This window comes from Embiotoca jacksoni, unplaced genomic scaffold (genome assembly GCF_022577435.1).
Source record: "Embiotoca jacksoni isolate LCO1_2020_lvr unplaced genomic scaffold, fEmbJac1.0.p SCAF_20, whole genome shotgun sequence".
Classification (NCBI taxonomy): domain Eukaryota; kingdom Metazoa; phylum Chordata; class Actinopteri; family Embiotocidae; genus Embiotoca; species Embiotoca jacksoni.
The window spans coordinates 3,165,933-3,183,916 of record NW_027185341.1 but is presented as its reverse complement, the minus strand read 5'-3'; the positions used below and the strand labels follow the sequence as shown (position 1 = coordinate 3,183,916).

The following is a 17,984-nucleotide window of genomic DNA, read 5'->3' as shown; positions in this document are numbered from 1 at the left end:
ACACAGTGCGACTGGTTTTCTAATACCAAGTCTCTGTATTTACTATCAATATTATGGGTGCTCCCAGAACACACTGCTCTGCTGGATGTGTTGTAGCAGAGAGAATTAGAGTGTATGTCCACGTGTGTGTGTGTGTGTGTGTGTGTGTGTGTGTGTGTGTGTGTGTGTGTGTGTGTGTGTGTGTGTGTGTGTGTGTGTGTGTGTGTGTGTGTGTGTGTGTGTGTGCACGCATGTGTTAGTCCCACCCATTATCAGACAGCACGCACCGACACATACACCCAGAGGCAGCTTTGAAGAGGTAGTGTTTATAAAGTCATGTTTTTTTGACATTCTGGGGTCAGTCACTTGTCACTGCTGTCGGTTTGACGAGGGCCGGCTGGAGGTAAGTCTCACCTCTCCTGGTACAGTTATGAATGGTGTTTGCGCAATAATACAAGTAAAGCTGTAGGTTTGTAGTTTGAAAAATATGGGAACTGTGCACTTCTTAGAAACAGCACAGTTGCTCTTATTGTCTTACGGTCAATGCTGCAGTAGGATGCAGGATGTTCCTCTGTTTGGTCTTATTCATAAGGAAAAGACTTGACTGACTCCGAAGACACTGAACATTGCAGATTTTGAAACTGAGTCGGCAAGGGGAACGATCTTCAAGACTACGCAGCAGGTCCAGTTGGATTTACCACAATAAATAAATGTATTTGAGTGTGGTGGACCTGACATTTTTTAAGTTAAGGAAAAATAAACATTTTATGCTGTATGAAAAAAAATATTTAAGAAATTAAGAAAGTTTCCTTGGTGCAGGCATATATATTTCAATTATCTTTCAACAACCATGATTATTATCTGCCTACTTGTATTTCAAAATATCTTATATTGTTGATGCGTTTTTGTCTATATTTTTTGTGTGTATGCAAAACCAAACCAGTACAATTACAAATAAATTATCATCCCGATGCAATTTGAGACACTTGGCAGAAACCTGCAAATATATATTTGCAGACACATGCACCTGTGTGTGCACCTTACACTTACACCTACTCATGTAAGCCGGCACATACTGTATAAGAATGTGCATATTTCAGCTGAATGATTCACACATGCACAAAACCACACACACGGTCGAGGAGGGGACATTACGTCGATTTACTCATTTTAGTCTGGCCCTCATTCTCACCATTACCGCTTCTTGCTTAATCCTCATCTTAACCTAACCCTTATTTAACACTAACGCCTGAACTCTTCACCCCAAAATGTAATGATTTATGTTATGCGGAGTTGCTTTTTGTCTCTAAAAGGGAGTAGAGTCCCCATAATGTAACTGTGTAAACACATTTCTGTCCCCACAACATGTGTAATACACACACACATGCTGTAGATGGTGTTTAGTCAGTCTAATCCGAATCTTCCACCCCTTTGCTCAGCTGTGTTTTGGAAATAAATCGTTTTGTTGTCACTGACAACTTCAGATCCAGTCTCAGATAAAAATGGACACTCTGCAGATATCTGACATACTAAAGACACTGAAGTAATCTCACAACTACAACCTCAAATCAAAATTGAACAAGCAAAGTTAAGATGAACTTCATTATATTTTGGATTATTGATATCCGCCCCAAACATAGGTTCTCAGTTAAAAGTATTTGCTATGTTAATGTAAAAATATATTAATTGTGTCAATTGTGTCTGTTCCAGCTGCCTGAAACATAAACACCAACGCTAACCCAAGTGCAGAGTGTCAGGTAAGGGACACACACACACACACACACACACACACACACACACACACACACACACACACACACACACACACACACACACACACACACACACACACACACACACACACGGACACAGTATCCCCACTCCAGACACACGACATGTATTGACAATCCAAACATGTCCAGGGTGCGCAGTCAATCATGTCCACACTGGAAACCAGCGGTGACCCAGAGTTTGGAGCCGGCTGGTTGTTTGTTTGTTGAGGCATGACTGCCACCATGTTTACCTTATGGACACAAAGTGACACCTGGACAGCAGCCTCTCACATTAGCATGAACTGGTGCAGATAGGAAGATTATAGAAAGGACAGCACCATCATGTGATGCTCCAGGTTTGCTGCGGTGGAAAATAACACCCATAATATCAACCGTGTTTTTGTAATGCAGTGATGCATGAATGTGATATTATCTGAGCTCTGAACGGAGAATAGCTCACTCAAAATCTACCCCTGCTCACACACTGAATAATCCTAAATCTGAATATTTTATACAAGATTTCTCGTACATCTTTAAAAGTCCATTTTCAAGTGCTGTGTTTAGGTTTCCACATCACAGCTTCTGGACCAGGACTGGTTTCCAACTCCTCCATTTTAATTTCACTTTCAAGAATCTGAGATCAGCTTTCTGGTGTCAAACTCTGCACATACATCATTCTGCACATCAAACATCCAAACGAAGTTACATTGTGCCAAGCACATCTTTGAGTGAAAGGGTTTTAAGTGTTTCAAACACACTTTGTAACCTGTAACTAAAATGTTTTATTTGACATTTAGTATTGTTATAATTGCAACTAATATTTTATGCTTGTAAACTCATTTCACTCCATTACTACATTACAACTTTTTCTGTCTTTTTAGAACCAAATTTACTTTGTGTGATTCCCTGGATTTTTTGTTCTTAGTGGAGGAACAGTTCGGCAAAAATGGAATGTGGTACAAAAAAGAGACAGCAGGAAACAACCAAAACATATCAATGTATAAAAGATTATGATGCATTTCCCTACTACTTTACATAACCTACTGAAATAAATGCTGTTTAAACTTTTTATTTTTTCACTAAATTCAGGTTAGACAGAGGCACTATGATGTACACTGACAATTGCTGCGGGAGGTGCAGCTTGAATTCATCCACCTGTGCGCGTCCAAATGTTTCCTCACTCGTACCTGCGTCCCACGCTCGTGTCCATCTCAGCTGGTCTTCACCTCTTTGTTTCTCTGTGCCCCTCAGAGGTACGTGAGGCTCAGGGAGCTAATGAAGGACCAGAACCAGCAGGCCTACTGGCAGGAGACGGGGAGATGGGCGGGCTACGAGGAGAGCTTCGACCCTCAGGCGGGGGTGTGGGCGACCTCACACATCTCCTACCTCACCTTCAAGAGCCTCATCCAGCTCCGACGCACCATGACCACAGGTCGGTGAGGAAAATCAATAAAAATGTAATATATATATATGTATATATATATATATATGTGTGTATAATATATATACATATATATATTATATATATGAGTTAATATGTTGCGTATAGCATGACATAACATGACACTGACGAACATTTGTTAATAAATTTGTGAACAGAGTATTTGTGCACTGTAGTCTTACTATTTTTGATTAAGTGAAAGTTCTGCTTCCCCCACTGGTATTTGTCAACAAATGTGAGGGTTACAAATCATATCTTTTGTACTCAGTGTAACAGGTTCTATTCAGTTTACATAATAGTATTACATAAAATACATTTAAATTACATTAAAAAACATAAACAGATTTTCCTTTTCTTGTGATTGTAGTATCATTGTTGTGGTGGTCTCAACTCTACTTTTCCTCTGACAGTATGTTTAACCATTAGTGTGCTATAAATAAACCCTTAAATGCAGCAAGTTGTGGCACTTTCACTCCCTCTGTCAAGCTCTCATTTGGTCTGATCGCCGTCCTTAAATACAACACAACCACACGATGATGTCTGAATGTTTTCCAACATTTCCTTTTCTTCAGGTGTGACAATTTTCGACTGTGAAGAGAAGACACTGGCCACCATCGCCGAGAAGATGGTCAGCGAGATGGTTAACAAGAAGGAGATCAGGCCAGGAGACCGAGAAGAGGTGCTCAAGTCTTTGCTCCAAAACCGAAGGTAACTTCCCAGACATCACCCAACAGTGACTCAAACACAAAGGACCTACTTTTAGGCATTTAGCTGAGACTATTATCCAAAGCTCCAGATGAGAGGAGAAGATTTGTGGTTTTCTCCCTCCAGCCAATCATCTGATCCTGAGAGCCAAACCCTGACTGACGGGATGGACCTGCAGCGATTCTCGGTCAAGGAAAGAGTAAGTTCTTCCACTGAAGTAATAATTTAATTAAGGAGCTGATAACATGACAATAGTGAGACAATTTCTGCAAATGTTCTTTCATTAGTTTAGAAAATCTTCAGTTTTAAGAGCTGCAATACATGCGGTTATCGCAGCGTGCAAACATTCTGCACAGATACGTATTCACAGCTGTAATGTTCAGAATGAAAATTTCTCCCCAGATTAATTGCAAATACTGATATTCACAGATGTGATGATGTAATGAATAGATCATCCAAACATACTGTATCTGCAGTCATTTACAGTAAACACAGATGATCATGGCAGGCTCCTCTAAAAAAAGAAAGAGTGATAATAATGTTTGTTCATTCTGTGTTTCTTTAGAGGGATGAATCTGACCGTGTTGAGGCCTCCATGGTGCTTATAGGTGAGACACTTTTTCCCTTTTTATGTAGGATCCGTAGTACAGTGTTTATTGTTTGTGTTGACGTGTTGAACACACACTTCCATTTAAGTATGTGTTGGCATATCTCTGAATATATATTCCTCTTTGCATCCAGGAGCCTTGGACTTTCTGGAGAAGCCCACAGTTGTTTTTGTGCATCTGAAGGAAGCAGCGGTGCTCGACTCAGCCTTGGAGGCCCCGATGCCCGTACGCTTCGTCTTTGTTCTGGTCGGCCCCAGCAAGACTGACATGGACTACCACGAGACTGGCCGTGCGATGGCAGCACTAATGGCTGATAAAGTGAGTCAGCTGAGACTAAATAGTTCAAACAGATGGTGACAATGAAGAGGTTGAGCCTGTTAAACTCTGGTTGCAGGGCAGTCCAGTGACAATAGTGTTACTGTTGTGCAGTCAAGCACGTGTGTCCAGCACATCTTGAATCGACAGTACTTCAGTTTAAAGCTGAGCAGCCAGTTTGAATCAAAGTAACCCACACTACACAAACACTATTGTCCCTGTGTGTGTAGCAAGTACAGTGTGCACCCACATTTATAGGTGCATCTTACTAATTTAATAATGTGCTCTTAAAATAACAGTAAAATATTGCACCACTGACTTAAGACCAGGTTTCTGTTGGTCACTTGGTCAAAATAGCATGCACCAACAATACGCCCGATCGAACTTCATTTTAAGACCAACACGGTCATGGGAGCAAGTACATTAAACAGAATTGGTGCTGGATGGGAAATATTCAACTGTGTCAGTCTGAAACTCACAAAGACACTTGCGTTGCACTGGACGCTGCTTTACACCCGGTGTAAGATAGCGCCCATCATGTCAAAGTCATGTTTCACTTCCCCCAAGTGGTGAGGGGGTGGGAGCTATCGTGGGTCGCAATTGATTCCAAATTCAAAATGTGAAGTGTTTCGACTCTACAATAAATGACATTTAATAATTTGGAGATTAATAATATGTGTACCACTTGTTCAGGAAAAAGAAATATCTAGAACAAGCAGAAGTACAAACACTCTGAAAACATTACACCCCTCGCGTGATGCTGCTTCCTGACCTCACGATCTTCAGTCCTCACATCCAGCTCCTCTCTCTGTCTCAGGTGTTCAATCAGGCAGCAATTCGGGCAAAGAGCGCCCGAGAGCTGACGGAGGCTTTGGCCGACTTCATGGACTGCAGCATCGTCATCCCGCCCACAGAGATCCAGAGTGAAGCGATGCTCAGCTCCATCATCAACTTTCAGAAGAAACTACTGCAGGACAGAGTCCAGCCCTCTGATCCGATGCTCCGCCTCGACTCCAAACCTCGGAGGGGTGAGTACACACCCAAAACTACACTATCAGTCATGGTTACTAAATATAAATACTCAAAGAAATCAAAGTTATTCACTAAATTTATCGTAGATTCACCTCAGATTTAAATTTCCTCCAAGTTTCCATCGCTTCTGGGCCTCCTCCTGAAGATCCCCTGTCTCGTACTGGTCGACTGTTTGGTGGGATGATGCGAGACATAAAGAGGCGTTACCAGTATTACAAGAGTGACCTCACCGATGCGCTTAACGCCCAGGTCCTCGCTGCCATCATCTTCATCTACTTTGCCGCTTTATCCCCTGCTATCACCTTTGGAGGACTGCTGGGTGTGTAAATATGAGTGTGTCTGGTCTTGTTTTGAAGACAGGCTACTTCTATTTCATGTAATAGATCCTGTAAATATCTTTTAATCTTTGCCTCTGCAGCCGATAAGGTGGACAACATGATGGGTGTTCCAGAGCTCCTCATTTCCACCAGCATTCAGGGAATCATCTTCTGCTTTGTTGCTGCTCAACCCGTACTGGTTATTGGTTTCTCTGGTCCGCTCTTAGTGTTCGAGGAGGCCTTCTTTGCTGTGAGACAACAACTTTCTTTTTAATAGTTTCTGTTCAACTTTTGCATGCAAACTGTTTTGTTTCCCTCATGCATACAACAACAAATTGAGCACCAAGTTGAACTCATCCCCAGTTTCTTTTGTTCAGTTCTGTAAGTCCCAGGACATTGAGTATATTGTTGGGAGAGTGTGGGTCGGCGTGTGGCTGGTCATCATCGTGGTGGTCATTGTGGCCTTTGAGGGCAGCTTCCTGGTGCGCTTCATTTCACGCTTCACCCAGGAGATCTTCTCCATTCTCATCTCCCTCATCTTCATCTATGAAACCTTTGCCAAGCTGGGGAGGGTAAACCATCCATCCTCATCCTCATATTTCATCTGTTAATATGAAATCTGAGACTTTTTATCTTGGTTTGAACACATTAACAGTGTGTGATCCATCTTCCATCGCTCTCTTCTCTTCTGTTTAGACCTTTAGGGCACATCCGTTGATTTTAAATTACGATCATCTGAATGCAACTATAGAGAATCCCTGGCACCCAAAAGTGGATGAGACCGTCATCTATGACAATGGCACTGGCAACACAACTGTTATTATCAACACCATTAAGCCGCCTTACCCTAACACAGCCCTGCTCTCCATGTGCCTCATGCTTGGCTGTTTCTTCATTGCTTTTTTCCTGCGTCAGTTCAAGAACGGGACTTTTCTTCCTGGAAAGGTGAGCCGGTTGTGGAGTCCACAGGGTATTTTAGTCCTTTGAATTTCTACAGAATAAACTGACTTCGTGAGCAGTCCTTTGAACTTTGAATCAAAATTTTTATCACATTGAATCTCTGAAATATTTTTGATTTTTGTTTGGTTTGTGATCTCTGCTTCCCAGGTCAGACGCTTGCTTGGCGACTTCGGTGTGCCAATTGCCATTTTCCTCATGGTACTCGTGGACTACAACGTTGAGGATACCTACACTCAGGTTGGCTCGTGATTCTGAGCTACAAAACCCAGTTTAGCGTTGATCCAGAAAGTATTCAGACACCTTCATTTCATCCATCGATCTACACTGAATGACCCATAATGACAAGTTTTTAGAATATTTACAAACTCGTTAAAAATCCAAACTGAAACCTTTAATTTACAAAAATATTTAAAAAAAAGAATCAATCAAGAAAATGTTATCCGTTTATTACACTGGTGTATTTTTCTTCACAGAAACTGGTCGTTCCTAAAGGTCTGGTGGTGTCCAACCCAGACAAAAGAGGCTGGCTCATCAACCCCTTTGGAGAGCACAAGGGTTTCCCTGTGTGGGTGATGTTTGCCTGCTGTATCCCGGCCTTTCTCGTCTTCATTCTCATCTTCCTGGAGTCTCAGATCACAACGTGAGTCATTATATCTCAAGCTATATCACTCACTGAATCATCAACCTCAGAAAACGTTCCTGGCTTTTAACGACAGTTTGATTCACACTCCATGTCTCTGACTAGTCTCATTGTGAGTAAGCCTGAGAGGAAGATGGTCAAAGGCTCCGGGTTCCACTTTGACTTGCTGGTTTTAGTCGGCATGGGCGGGCTCAGTGCAATATTCGGTGTGCCATGGCTCAGTGCTGCCACGGTGCGGTCTGTCACCCACGCCAACGCCCTCACCGTCATGACCAAAGGTCCAAAACCGGTGATAGAGAAAGTGATGGAGCAGCGGATCAGTGGCATCCTGGTGGCTTTACTTGTTGGTATGTGTCTCATCACCTAGTCTGAATGTTTCTTTTCTACAACAGTATGTCTGGATTTCTACAGGTAGATCATTTACATGTAAATCAGATTTTGAAAAGTACACTATCCTTTATCTGTCTTTTTGTTTTAAGGTCTGTCAATTCTGATGGAGCCAATCCTAAAGATGATTCCCATGTCAGCCTTGTTCGGGATCTTCCTCTACATGGGAGTCACGTCACTAAATGGCATCCAGCTGTGGGACCGTATCCTGCTTCTACTCATCCCTAAGAAATACCACCCTGATGAACCCTACGCCACCAGGGTAAGGGTCCCACGTATACATGATAACTGAGCTGCAAGGTGCTAATGTTAAGAGGGTGAACAGAGGGTCTGCTCCCATTATGGTTACTCAATGAAAATGAATGAAGCTTGATGATGAGATGTCGCCGTATGTGATGTTAAATTATCTTACATCACAGCACATCTCATAACATCTGGTAACATATGTTATTTTCCTGTCAGGATGCAGTTTCATTAAATCATGTTATATGTGAACATTTTGGGGCACACTGGATGGTATTTGAGACATGTATATTTGCATACTTGACAACATTTAAATGAGCTTTAACTCAGGTTTTAACCTTTCAATGTGATACTAAATTTGTCCATAAACATACACATGTTGGCCGACTGCAAAAGCCCTTAAATTGCATTAGCAGGCAAACAATGTCTGAACCAACTCTGGTGCCAATTTCACAAAATAAATACAAGTACGAGCCTCAGGGTGGCACCAGAGGAGCACAAGTGGGGTCACCACAGTCAGTGGGTTTAATCATGGATAATGAACATCATGTGTGCATGTCTCTGTATGTTGCGGACACAGGTGAGCACAGGACGGATGCACCTGTTCACGGCCATACAGGTAGTGTGTCTTGCCCTTTTGTGGATTGTGAAGTCCAGTCCTGTGTCGCTCGCACTTCCCTTCATTCTCATCCTCACCATCCCTCTACGCATGTTTATGACTGGGCGTTTCTTCACTGAACTGGAGATGAAATGTGTAAGTGGCTTGTCACTTCAATGAATACAGTGTGGTAGAAAGTCAGACTTATGTGATGTCCTTTATGCTGTGAGTATCCAACTGTTTCTCTGTCTGTCACGTTTTAGTTGGATGCTGATGACGCCAAAGTGACATTCGAGGAGGAGCCGGGTCGGGATGTATACTGTGAATCTCAGATGCCTTTGTAGACATCTTCCATGACAACTGCCAGCACTTTTTATATTTCAACAAAAATATATTTATTTTATATGTGGCTCAGGTTAATGTCTAACTTACCTGTGGGCACAAACATATCTTAACTGTGTTTTTCATGAAAAATTCAGATATAGATTCTCTATATGTGGTGTCTATATGGATAATATTAATATCTTGTATAAAGCTGCCTTGGTCAAAGGTTCCTGAAGAATTTTCAACTGTCCCTCAGGTCAATCCTTTACATCACTGAAGCTGGAAATATACTCATTTATATGTTTTTAAAAAAAAGAAAGATATAATAAATGCAAATGGTTTTTAAAGTACAATGGGTGTAAAAGAGGCAGTCCAACATAATGTAGAAAATCATGCCAGCATTCCAGAAATAGAAAGCTTGAATGGTGGAAAATGGTAGCAATAACTGAATGTTTTGTCCAAGCAATCGCACACTGAATGTAATGTTAACGTTATTATTGTACTCACTGACTTGATGTGTGTAAAAGCCAAACTCTAAATGAAGGAATATGTGATTTTTAAGGCACGGATGCAATCAAGTATTTAAGAAAGAATGACCAAACTGGTAACACTGGGGAGCAAAAGAACAACAATGCTGTGTGGCAAAGCAGGAAAAGACTAAATGTTGACATTTTTGTGTGTTGTTCATTAAAAAATTACATTGTGTAGTGTTGCTCTCTTCTTGTCATCTCCCTATAAATAATAAAATTACCTTCCAGTAAATCCAGCCCATTATTTTCTCCAGATTTTGTTATGTTTTAGCTATCATTTATTGATTACTTCTCACTCTTATATCTTTGGATGTTGTTGGAAAAATTACTCAGAGGCTTGGTTCAAAATCAAACATATCGGACATTTATTCTTGCAAGAAGGAGCAAATACATCCACCCTCAAAGAGTGGTGTCCAGCAGTGCTTCCAGATCTCCGTAGGGCAGCTTTTAGACAGTGTGACAAACAGTTGACAGTCACTCCCATTCTCTTTGTATCTGTGTATCTGCTTTCGTATGGTAATACTGAGTTGGTTGTAGGTCACAAGATAAGGACACAGGGGAGTCGTCAATTAGATGCGGAAAGTAAAACAAAAAGGAATCACTTGCAAATAAGAGAGAAAACAAATCTTTTTTTCCATCAGATGTCTGTTCTTGATTCAGTTTATTCACAAACCAATTAAAGTAAAATCCCATATGGAAGTATGTGAAACTGGACACCCTGATAAGTTATCTGAAGTTTGAAAATAGGGTCTCAGACACTAAGGAGAGAGCACTTATAACTACCACCAATGGACCACAGACATTCGTCTCATAGGTGTAACTAAACATTGATTAAGAAGAATAGAACAAACAATTTAACTGGACTTCTGGGTAGAACTAGTTTAGTCTGAGACACATGAAAAGGGGGGGGGGGGGGTGTTAAATCCAGTTGATTATTTAATACAAAATTACAGTACATTAAAATAATGTGCCAATAATTGATAGATCATTTGGAAAAACTCAGAATGATTTAGGGGCCTAATGCCAGACAGGGGCCCTGCAAGATCCAAGATTACAAAGTTTGCTGCGCTCTTGAAAACAATAATTTAACATGTTCTCACTGTCATTCAGCAGTACCTTTCCAAAAAGCAAGTTTTAATTTTCTTTTTACTGCACTATCTATAAAGGTAATGGATCATTAAAAACTATTCATGGTATTAGTGTCTTTACCTTTGGGGCCTATAACCTTTCATTTCGTCATATGATATAATTTACGTTGCATTCAGGTTTATTGCTATAATCCTCCGGCTCAATAGGTGGCGCTTGCACCATCAACGCTGGCCAGCGAAGCCTGCCACCGAAGAAGCTCATTGGCTGTTGTCTTACCGCTTGAAAGACGGGAGGCATTTCTGATTGGCTTCTCTCATGGGAAGGCCCTCCTACCAGATGTGGCTCAGCACAGAAATATCGGTTCAGTGAAACGGCACGTGTATTTTTGCTTTTTCGTGTATCGCTTTTTGCTCTACAAGCGACCATAACGGCAAAACCGACAATTAGTTAACATATTGTGGATTAACAAGAACTTGTATATGATTTAGGCTCTTGGCTTGATAAAGGAGCTCACTAGCTCATGTTGCTGTCCAGTTTCCTGGAGTCACATGGTTTAACTTTCGGTCCAGTTTGCACCCAGGCAGCTATTACACCGAAATCCCACTGAAGGAACTTTTACATCGAAAAATGAGTCAAGTTGAAATGGAGACCGAATCTGGTGAGTACAGTTAAATAAAAAGTGATAAAACTCTCACAAAAACAGTAGTTCAAGACAATATTCTGCTTGTTAGTGCCAATCTGATCGATTCTCCTCACTGACTTGTCGTTTCTGTCTCCACAGGATGGAAGAAGGAACACCTCCAGAAGCTTCTGGCTGCAATGAAAGCCAGCATCCCACAACAGAATAGCATGTGCTCTTACACTAAAGCATTGAAAGCTGTAGACTGGGATATCGTCGCTTTCCCCCCTTTTTCTCCAGAGGCATGCCAACAGAAGTGGACTCAGATTTTGCAGAAGGTGAGTCACAGTTTTTGAACCTACACCTCCACTTATGGTTAAGTTTTGATAATATGTCCAATATACTAAAGTGGATGTTTAAATCTTGAAGTCAGCAGCATATAAACCATTAACTACCGTGATGAGAAGCACCGGCGGCCTCACTATACTATACTATCACTATACACCATTAATGTGATTTTAAACAGTTTGTTATATGATGAGTATTGCCATAACGGATTGTGATTTATTGTGATTGCGATGTTATCATGAGGCTTTTCAAAAAAATTGCTGGAGGGTAATAACATTTAGATGTTGTACACAGTAATTATGCCTAGAGAAACATTTTTCTTTCCACTTACTCTCACTTGAAGACTCTTAAGTAGTGCAGAAGATTGAATGTGGATCCACAGATTAGAGGAAGACTTAAATGTCACCAAGATGTTTTTACTGCAACAAACACGACACAACATGACACACTGGTCAGAATGTTTGGCAACTAATTTGGGCAGATTTTCTTTTAAGGATGAAGAAAAGCAACAAATAAAAAATAGCAAAATAATTTGGAAGAGAGTGTAATATCTTTGTTATTGTTGCTCAGATGCGCAAGATTCGGACCCTTCCAGAGCTCATTGTTGAAGCTGAAGATGTCATTTCTCATCCTGACCATAACATAAAGGTAAGCAGAGAACAATCCTTCCATAGTTTCATTTTGTGAATACTAAATTTCTCTGTGCAAAGTTAAATATCATGTAACTCAATGTATCTGGTAATACAGATCTCACCACACAATAATGTATTTTCTGATGCTTGATGGTTGCAAAGCATTATGTGTGAATTAGTGAAATCTGGATGTATTGGATGAAAAAGTTCCTCTGAAAAGCTGTCTGGCAAAACCGCTGTGCATTTAAAGCGGGGCTTTTTTTTCTCTCTCGTGCAGATCCATCCAGAGCTCCCGAAGAAACCCAGCCCTTCAAGTGCCATCTTCTATAAGGAGAACTGGGCCAAGTTTCATAAAAAGCACCCGGATTTTAGCTTCTCAGAGCTGTTTGGATATTCAATCAAGAAGTTCGCTATGCTCTCAGATAAAAATAAGGTAGAGATTATGTATGGCCACTGTTCAAATAGTGCCTATTCTCGTCATTATAAAGCCTCAAATTTTAAAAGATGAACTACTGACTTTTTCCAGGCCAAGTATGTGGAGAAGTTTAACCTTGCATCGCAAAAATACAAGACAAATATGGTGGAGTTCAGGTAGGAAGTTAACACTGTATACACACGATTTGGCCTGGGATGCTGCCTGTGGAAATTCACTGCCTAAGCTAATTTTTTGTCTTTCAGAAAACAATACAGTAACGATGTGTCCAAAACGAAGAAGAAGAAGAAGAAGGCCTCTGATGTAAGTGATGATGTCATTGGTCAATCAGAGTCATGATCTGCAGTTTACTGTTTCCATGCTCAGCTGGGTTTAGTCCTTTCTCATGCCCTTTTCACGTACAGTAACATTCATTAGATTTAGTACAGTAATATTAGAATTGATCTTCTTGGGCACATGTTTGATTGCAATTACATCACACATCTAACTGACCTGTGACCTCTCTTGCAAAAACAGGATAAAGAGTGTTCTGGTGATGCACAGGGTCTTCCTCCCAAGCCTCCTCTGTAAGCCTCACACACACTGCTTGATCATAAATGAACTGCATGCCCCACTTTGACTGTGTTAATCATATTTATGCTGCGTACATTTATGTGTTCATTCATTTTTGTTAAATTAAAGATTTTTTTTAATTTATTTTTTTTATCTCGGTTTAATGGATGAAAATAATGTCTCTCTGTGTGTGTATCTTTAGCAATGGCTATAATCTGTTCTGCAAAGAGCAACTGAAGTCCATGGCAGATATCTCAAATACCTCCTATATGAGCGTGTGGTCCCAGCGTTGGCGAGAACTGAGTGAACCACAGAAGGCCGAGTACAAAACACGCTACACAGAGGTATGAAGACACAAACTAATATCCACTGTTAAAATATTGGATTACATTTAAATAAATAAAAAATTCAAATCTGAATTTAATACTTAATTTATTCCAGATGAAGATAGAGTATGTGAGCAAATTGAAAAATTACCTCGAAGTAAGTAAAATTTTAAGACTATGTTTGCAGTATTGAGATAATGCTGACAGACTGTATGACAGTGCTTTTATGTCCCTCAGAGGTTTGACGTGCAGAAGCAGCAGCAGATCATCAGTGAGAATGACCTCAAAATGTCTGACATACAGGTGAGAAGTAATATTGTGTTTCCTATTTTGTGATACTGTTAGAAATAATCATATTATTAAACATAGATGTGGCCAAAAGTGTTGGTACCTTTCCACTTGAAAAGAAAAGCTCATTTTGTATTTTCTCTTGTTTTATTTTATGGCAAACCAAAGGCAGGTAGGGAGGCATGACAAAAGAGCTTTTCATTGTAGCACTTTTCCGGAAAAACAGAACATCATTTCAATGTGCGGCTGTCAACACCTTTGACCACATCTGTAGGATCTTTTTATCTGTGAGCAAAACATGTTTTTTTCATTCTTGTTCAGGGTTTTCACGAGCATTAAATCACTCGGTGCAGCACCCAAGTATTTTTTCAGAGCACCTAAGCTGTTCAACTGCTGTTCACATGGAACCCTTCTCCACTTCGGCCTTCAAAGTTCTCGTTTGAATATTTGCTACTACCACCAAGATCTGCACCCGCTTTGTTTTACCAAAATTATTCCAAAGTTAAATGAGAATGCATCATTTTTATTCACATAATTGCCCACCATGGCACAGCACCTACAGAAACCTTTCTTTGCTTTCCTTTCCTGCGTCAGTTGTTCATTGCCCATGTTGTTAAGATAATCCTCCTCCGTGGATCGATATCCTCTTTTAAAAATGTTTTTTGTCATTGTGCAGAGGACCCGCAAATGGGTGAAGAAACCTCCCGGCGAGCCCATGATGCCAACGCAGTGAGCGCGACCGTCAAACACATGAGCCTCTAAGGATTTATTTAAACGTGCAAAAAAAGCCTCAATAACATGTGATTTTTCTTTTTCCTCAGATCTGGTCATGCAATTTTTACCACAACTCAGTTGGCACATTTGAAGGACAAAATGCCAAAGGGACGGACGTGCCTCAGGGAGATCAACAAAATGTGGTACGACCTCTCCTATAATGAGATGGAATATTATAATGAAATAGGACGGAAAAGGATAAAACAATACTCAGCGGACCTGCAGAAGTGGTTTAAGGTATGGAGAAACATTCACTTCTAATGTTAAATCCAAATATTTTTTAACTTTCAGCTGGATGTTAAGAAATGTTCCACCTTTTACAATCTCTAGACGCTGACAGCAGAAGAGCAGAAGTGCTATCAGACACATAACCACAAAGTAAGCACCTTGAAATTTAACTTTTCATCCGTTGTTTTTGTTTTTCTGTCATGTTTCTTTGATGTTCTCTTTTTTTAAATATTGTTTTCTTAAATTTATGACATACTTGTCTTTGCAGAAACTTTTCTACCTCAATTCCAAAAACACAAAAGTTGAGGAGAAAAAAGAACTAAGTTTATTACAACCATCGGTAAGTTTAAATATTTATACAACGCACAGTAATACACTCATCTAATCCACATATTCATGATGTAAATGCACTTTAAGTTTATTCATGAGGTTTACTTATGATTCAGTCAATCAGGGAAGTTATGGTTTAGCAATGTAAAATATGCAAAGTAAATGATACATATTCTTGAAGCTGCACTGTTCTTTTAATCCACATTTGTTGTATGTCACACAGGACTCAGAAGATGAAGATATCGAGGACAGCAGCAGTGATGAAGAAGAGGACAATTCAGACTGCTATTCGGTATAAAACTGTTACACTTTTATTTTTTGTATTATTTGATTTTGATTCAGTGCATCCTGATGTTAAATATCAACTGTTTATCCACAGGATGAAAAGGAGGGAGAAGACGATGATGTCATGTTTGAGTTTGATTAGATGGTGACAAAATGGACATCGGAGGCTTTCGGAGATGAATTCTGGATTTGAAAAGATGGATTTCTGCTCTTGTTACTGACTTAAAGGACACATTATTTAGTGGCCATGATGGCTGCCATCAGTGTTTACTTCTGTGCAGTGTCGCACATCCAAGGCTGAATTACAAAGCGCCCTGCAACCAGAGACCTGGAGGACCCCAGACTCTTTATGGGGAGCTACTGGTGTGTCATATTATGATTGTAATACTGTTTGGGAATGTGTACCACAAAAGCAAAATATCAACTGATGAGAACCTTAAAGGGCCTGAAAACTGGCTTTGACAGGAAAGTATGTCTCTAATATGAAAGTGCTAAAATGGTCCAAACTGAATAATCAAAATGTTTGTTTGTAAAAGAAAAAAAATCACCCTCACATATCATATACAGTTTAACAGGCTAAACCTCGGGGAGGGGGAGAGAGAGACTGTGTCGTACTCAGAGAGTAATTATTTGGGTCTTTAAGGTCCTGCAGTGTTATCAGTCTGACAACAATTTAGCCTCATGGGGCAACAGCCAGTATTTAGGTGGTCAAACTAGTGGATATTAGGATAACAAATATGGATGTTAGACTTACTTTGGCTTGCAAGGAGGGGATCAGAATGAACATCAAGTTTGGTTGTATTAACATGTAAAATGTACATAGCAAATGTTTTTTTTTTTATTGCTTTCCTGTACCTACAATGCTGCTGTAGTGAAAAAAATGTATCCCTTGTGGGATTTAATAAAGTAACTATATCTATCTATCAAGAGGAGGACTCTTCCACACGCTGGTACCTGTTTACAGTTCCATGAGCAGCATGTGATGATGAAGTTAGAGTTGCGAAAGGACATCTCCAACTGGACTGATTCACAAGTAGCCAGTTTACACTTGGCTAACCCAATAGATTCCAAGATTGCATGTAAGTCCATTCGTTCAGCCTGTTTTGGTCTCCGCACAGACTGTTTACCAAAGGCCGCTCAAACGTGATTGGTCAACACTGCTTGTGTTACAGACAGACTACAAACAGAAAGAACATTTCCAGTTCCAAAATCTTGTCCTGTTGTCTAAAGACTCCGCTTTGTCATGCAAATATTTGTCTATAGTCCTGCGTTAGACCAAATCTAGATGTCCCATTGTGAACATGGGAGCCTCTGCAAAAACTGTGTTTTAAGTATCCTTTAAATCTGCTCACACTGAGTTTACAGACGTTCTGAAGGGGTCCAAAGCCACAGGTTCAACCATCACACCGTGTCAGAATGAATTGACACAGTCGCATTTGGCTACAAATGTTTGAGGTTAATTGTGCCATTAAAGCTCAGTCTCAACCAAGTTGGACCGTGCATTATTTGCTAATTATTTGTCCCTGTGTGAAAATGCAGTTGTTAGACCTCTATTAATAGATGACACAAAGTATTGTTTGAGCACAGAAGTTCTGGTTTCAGGACTTAATGGGAACAAGAGGACTGCAGGGTTCATATTCAGAGGGAGGCAGGTTCAAATTACCACACAGCAAATCTGTTTTATAATCTACCATAAGAATACAGTTCACAATGATCATACATACAGGGAAAAAATGGGGTCAATTGGGGCCATCAAATACTACTTAATCTGGTTGTCTATAAATCCTTTTGAATAATGGAGGCAACTTTTAGACTTTTATTGTACCCATGATGTGCTTTTTTTAATTACTAGAATAGACAAATAGAATCAGTCACTTTTTATTTTGTTCACTCATTAATATGGTTTCATGGTAACGGTTTAACATGAATCCTGTTTGGGTGAAAAAGGTTTTGGGTTGACAACATCAGAAATAGTTTTTAAGCTTTATTCCACCGATATTGTTTTTGAATGTGAACATTTTATTGGTAACTGCAAGTTTTTTTTTTTAGTTGTGTAGAGAGCAAATGTGCTGTATTTTCTGTTTTCTACGTGTAATGATGAAGACTGTTTGAAGCTTTGTTGCAGATACTCAGATGATGTGCAATAAAAATGTAAGTCAAACGGATGTTAGACTTACTTTGGCTTGCAAGGAGGGGATCAGAATGAACATCAAGTTTGGTTGTATTAAC

The 17,984-nt window shown here is 40.1% G+C and overlaps 2 protein-coding genes across 2 annotated transcripts; both read left to right on the top strand.

The window, feature by feature from the left end:
* Positions 1 to 1,708: 1,708 nt before the first annotated feature.
* slc4a1b (solute carrier family 4 member 1b (Diego blood group)) lies at positions 1,709 to 10,083 on the top strand. The gene is made up of 17 exons (XM_069155596.1): positions 1,709 to 1,736; positions 3,003 to 3,183; positions 3,765 to 3,900; positions 4,024 to 4,096; positions 4,463 to 4,505; positions 4,639 to 4,823; positions 5,638 to 5,848; positions 5,998 to 6,171; positions 6,271 to 6,419; positions 6,547 to 6,741; positions 6,866 to 7,114; positions 7,277 to 7,366; positions 7,603 to 7,769; positions 7,875 to 8,116; positions 8,249 to 8,418; positions 8,980 to 9,153; positions 9,261 to 10,083. The coding sequence occupies exons 2-17, from the start codon at positions 3,027 to 3,029 to the stop codon at positions 9,339 to 9,341; spliced, it is 2,496 nt and encodes an 831-aa protein (XP_069011697.1). The 5' UTR covers positions 1,709 to 1,736; positions 3,003 to 3,026; the 3' UTR covers positions 9,342 to 10,083.
* Positions 10,084 to 11,280: 1,197 nt separating this feature from the next.
* On the top strand, positions 11,281 to 16,678 carry LOC138201971 (nucleolar transcription factor 1-B-like). Its single transcript, XM_069155595.1, has 16 exons — positions 11,281 to 11,598; positions 11,722 to 11,897; positions 12,478 to 12,555; positions 12,817 to 12,972; positions 13,066 to 13,130; positions 13,218 to 13,275; positions 13,489 to 13,538; positions 13,727 to 13,868; positions 13,966 to 14,007; positions 14,088 to 14,153; positions 14,815 to 14,867; positions 14,960 to 15,149; positions 15,243 to 15,290; positions 15,409 to 15,480; positions 15,694 to 15,762; positions 15,850 to 16,678. Exons 1-16 carry the CDS (start codon positions 11,568 to 11,570, stop codon positions 15,895 to 15,897), a joined length of 1,344 nt encoding a protein of 447 aa, XP_069011696.1. The 5' UTR covers positions 11,281 to 11,567; the 3' UTR covers positions 15,898 to 16,678.
* Positions 16,679 to 17,984: the final 1,306 nt, after the last annotated feature.

Coding starts and splice junctions, on each gene's coding strand:
- LOC138201971 (XM_069155595.1), top strand. CDS start 11,568: ATGAGTCAAGTTGAAATGGAGACCGAATCTG. Junction 11,599..11,721: donor TGAAATGGAGACCGAATCTG/GTGAGTACAGTT, acceptor CTGTCTCCACAG/GATGGAAGAAGGAACACCTC. Junction 13,869..13,965: donor ACAAAACACGCTACACAGAG/GTATGAAGACAC, acceptor AATTTATTCCAG/ATGAAGATAGAGTATGTGAG.
- slc4a1b (XM_069155596.1), top strand. CDS start 3,027: ATGAAGGACCAGAACCAGCAGGCCTACTGGCAGGAGACGGGGAGATGG. Junction 3,901..4,023: donor TCTTTGCTCCAAAACCGAAG/GTAACTTCCCAG, acceptor TTCTCCCTCCAG/CCAATCATCTGATCCTGAGA. Junction 9,154..9,260: donor CTGAACTGGAGATGAAATGT/GTAAGTGGCTTG, acceptor GTCACGTTTTAG/TTGGATGCTGATGACGCCAA.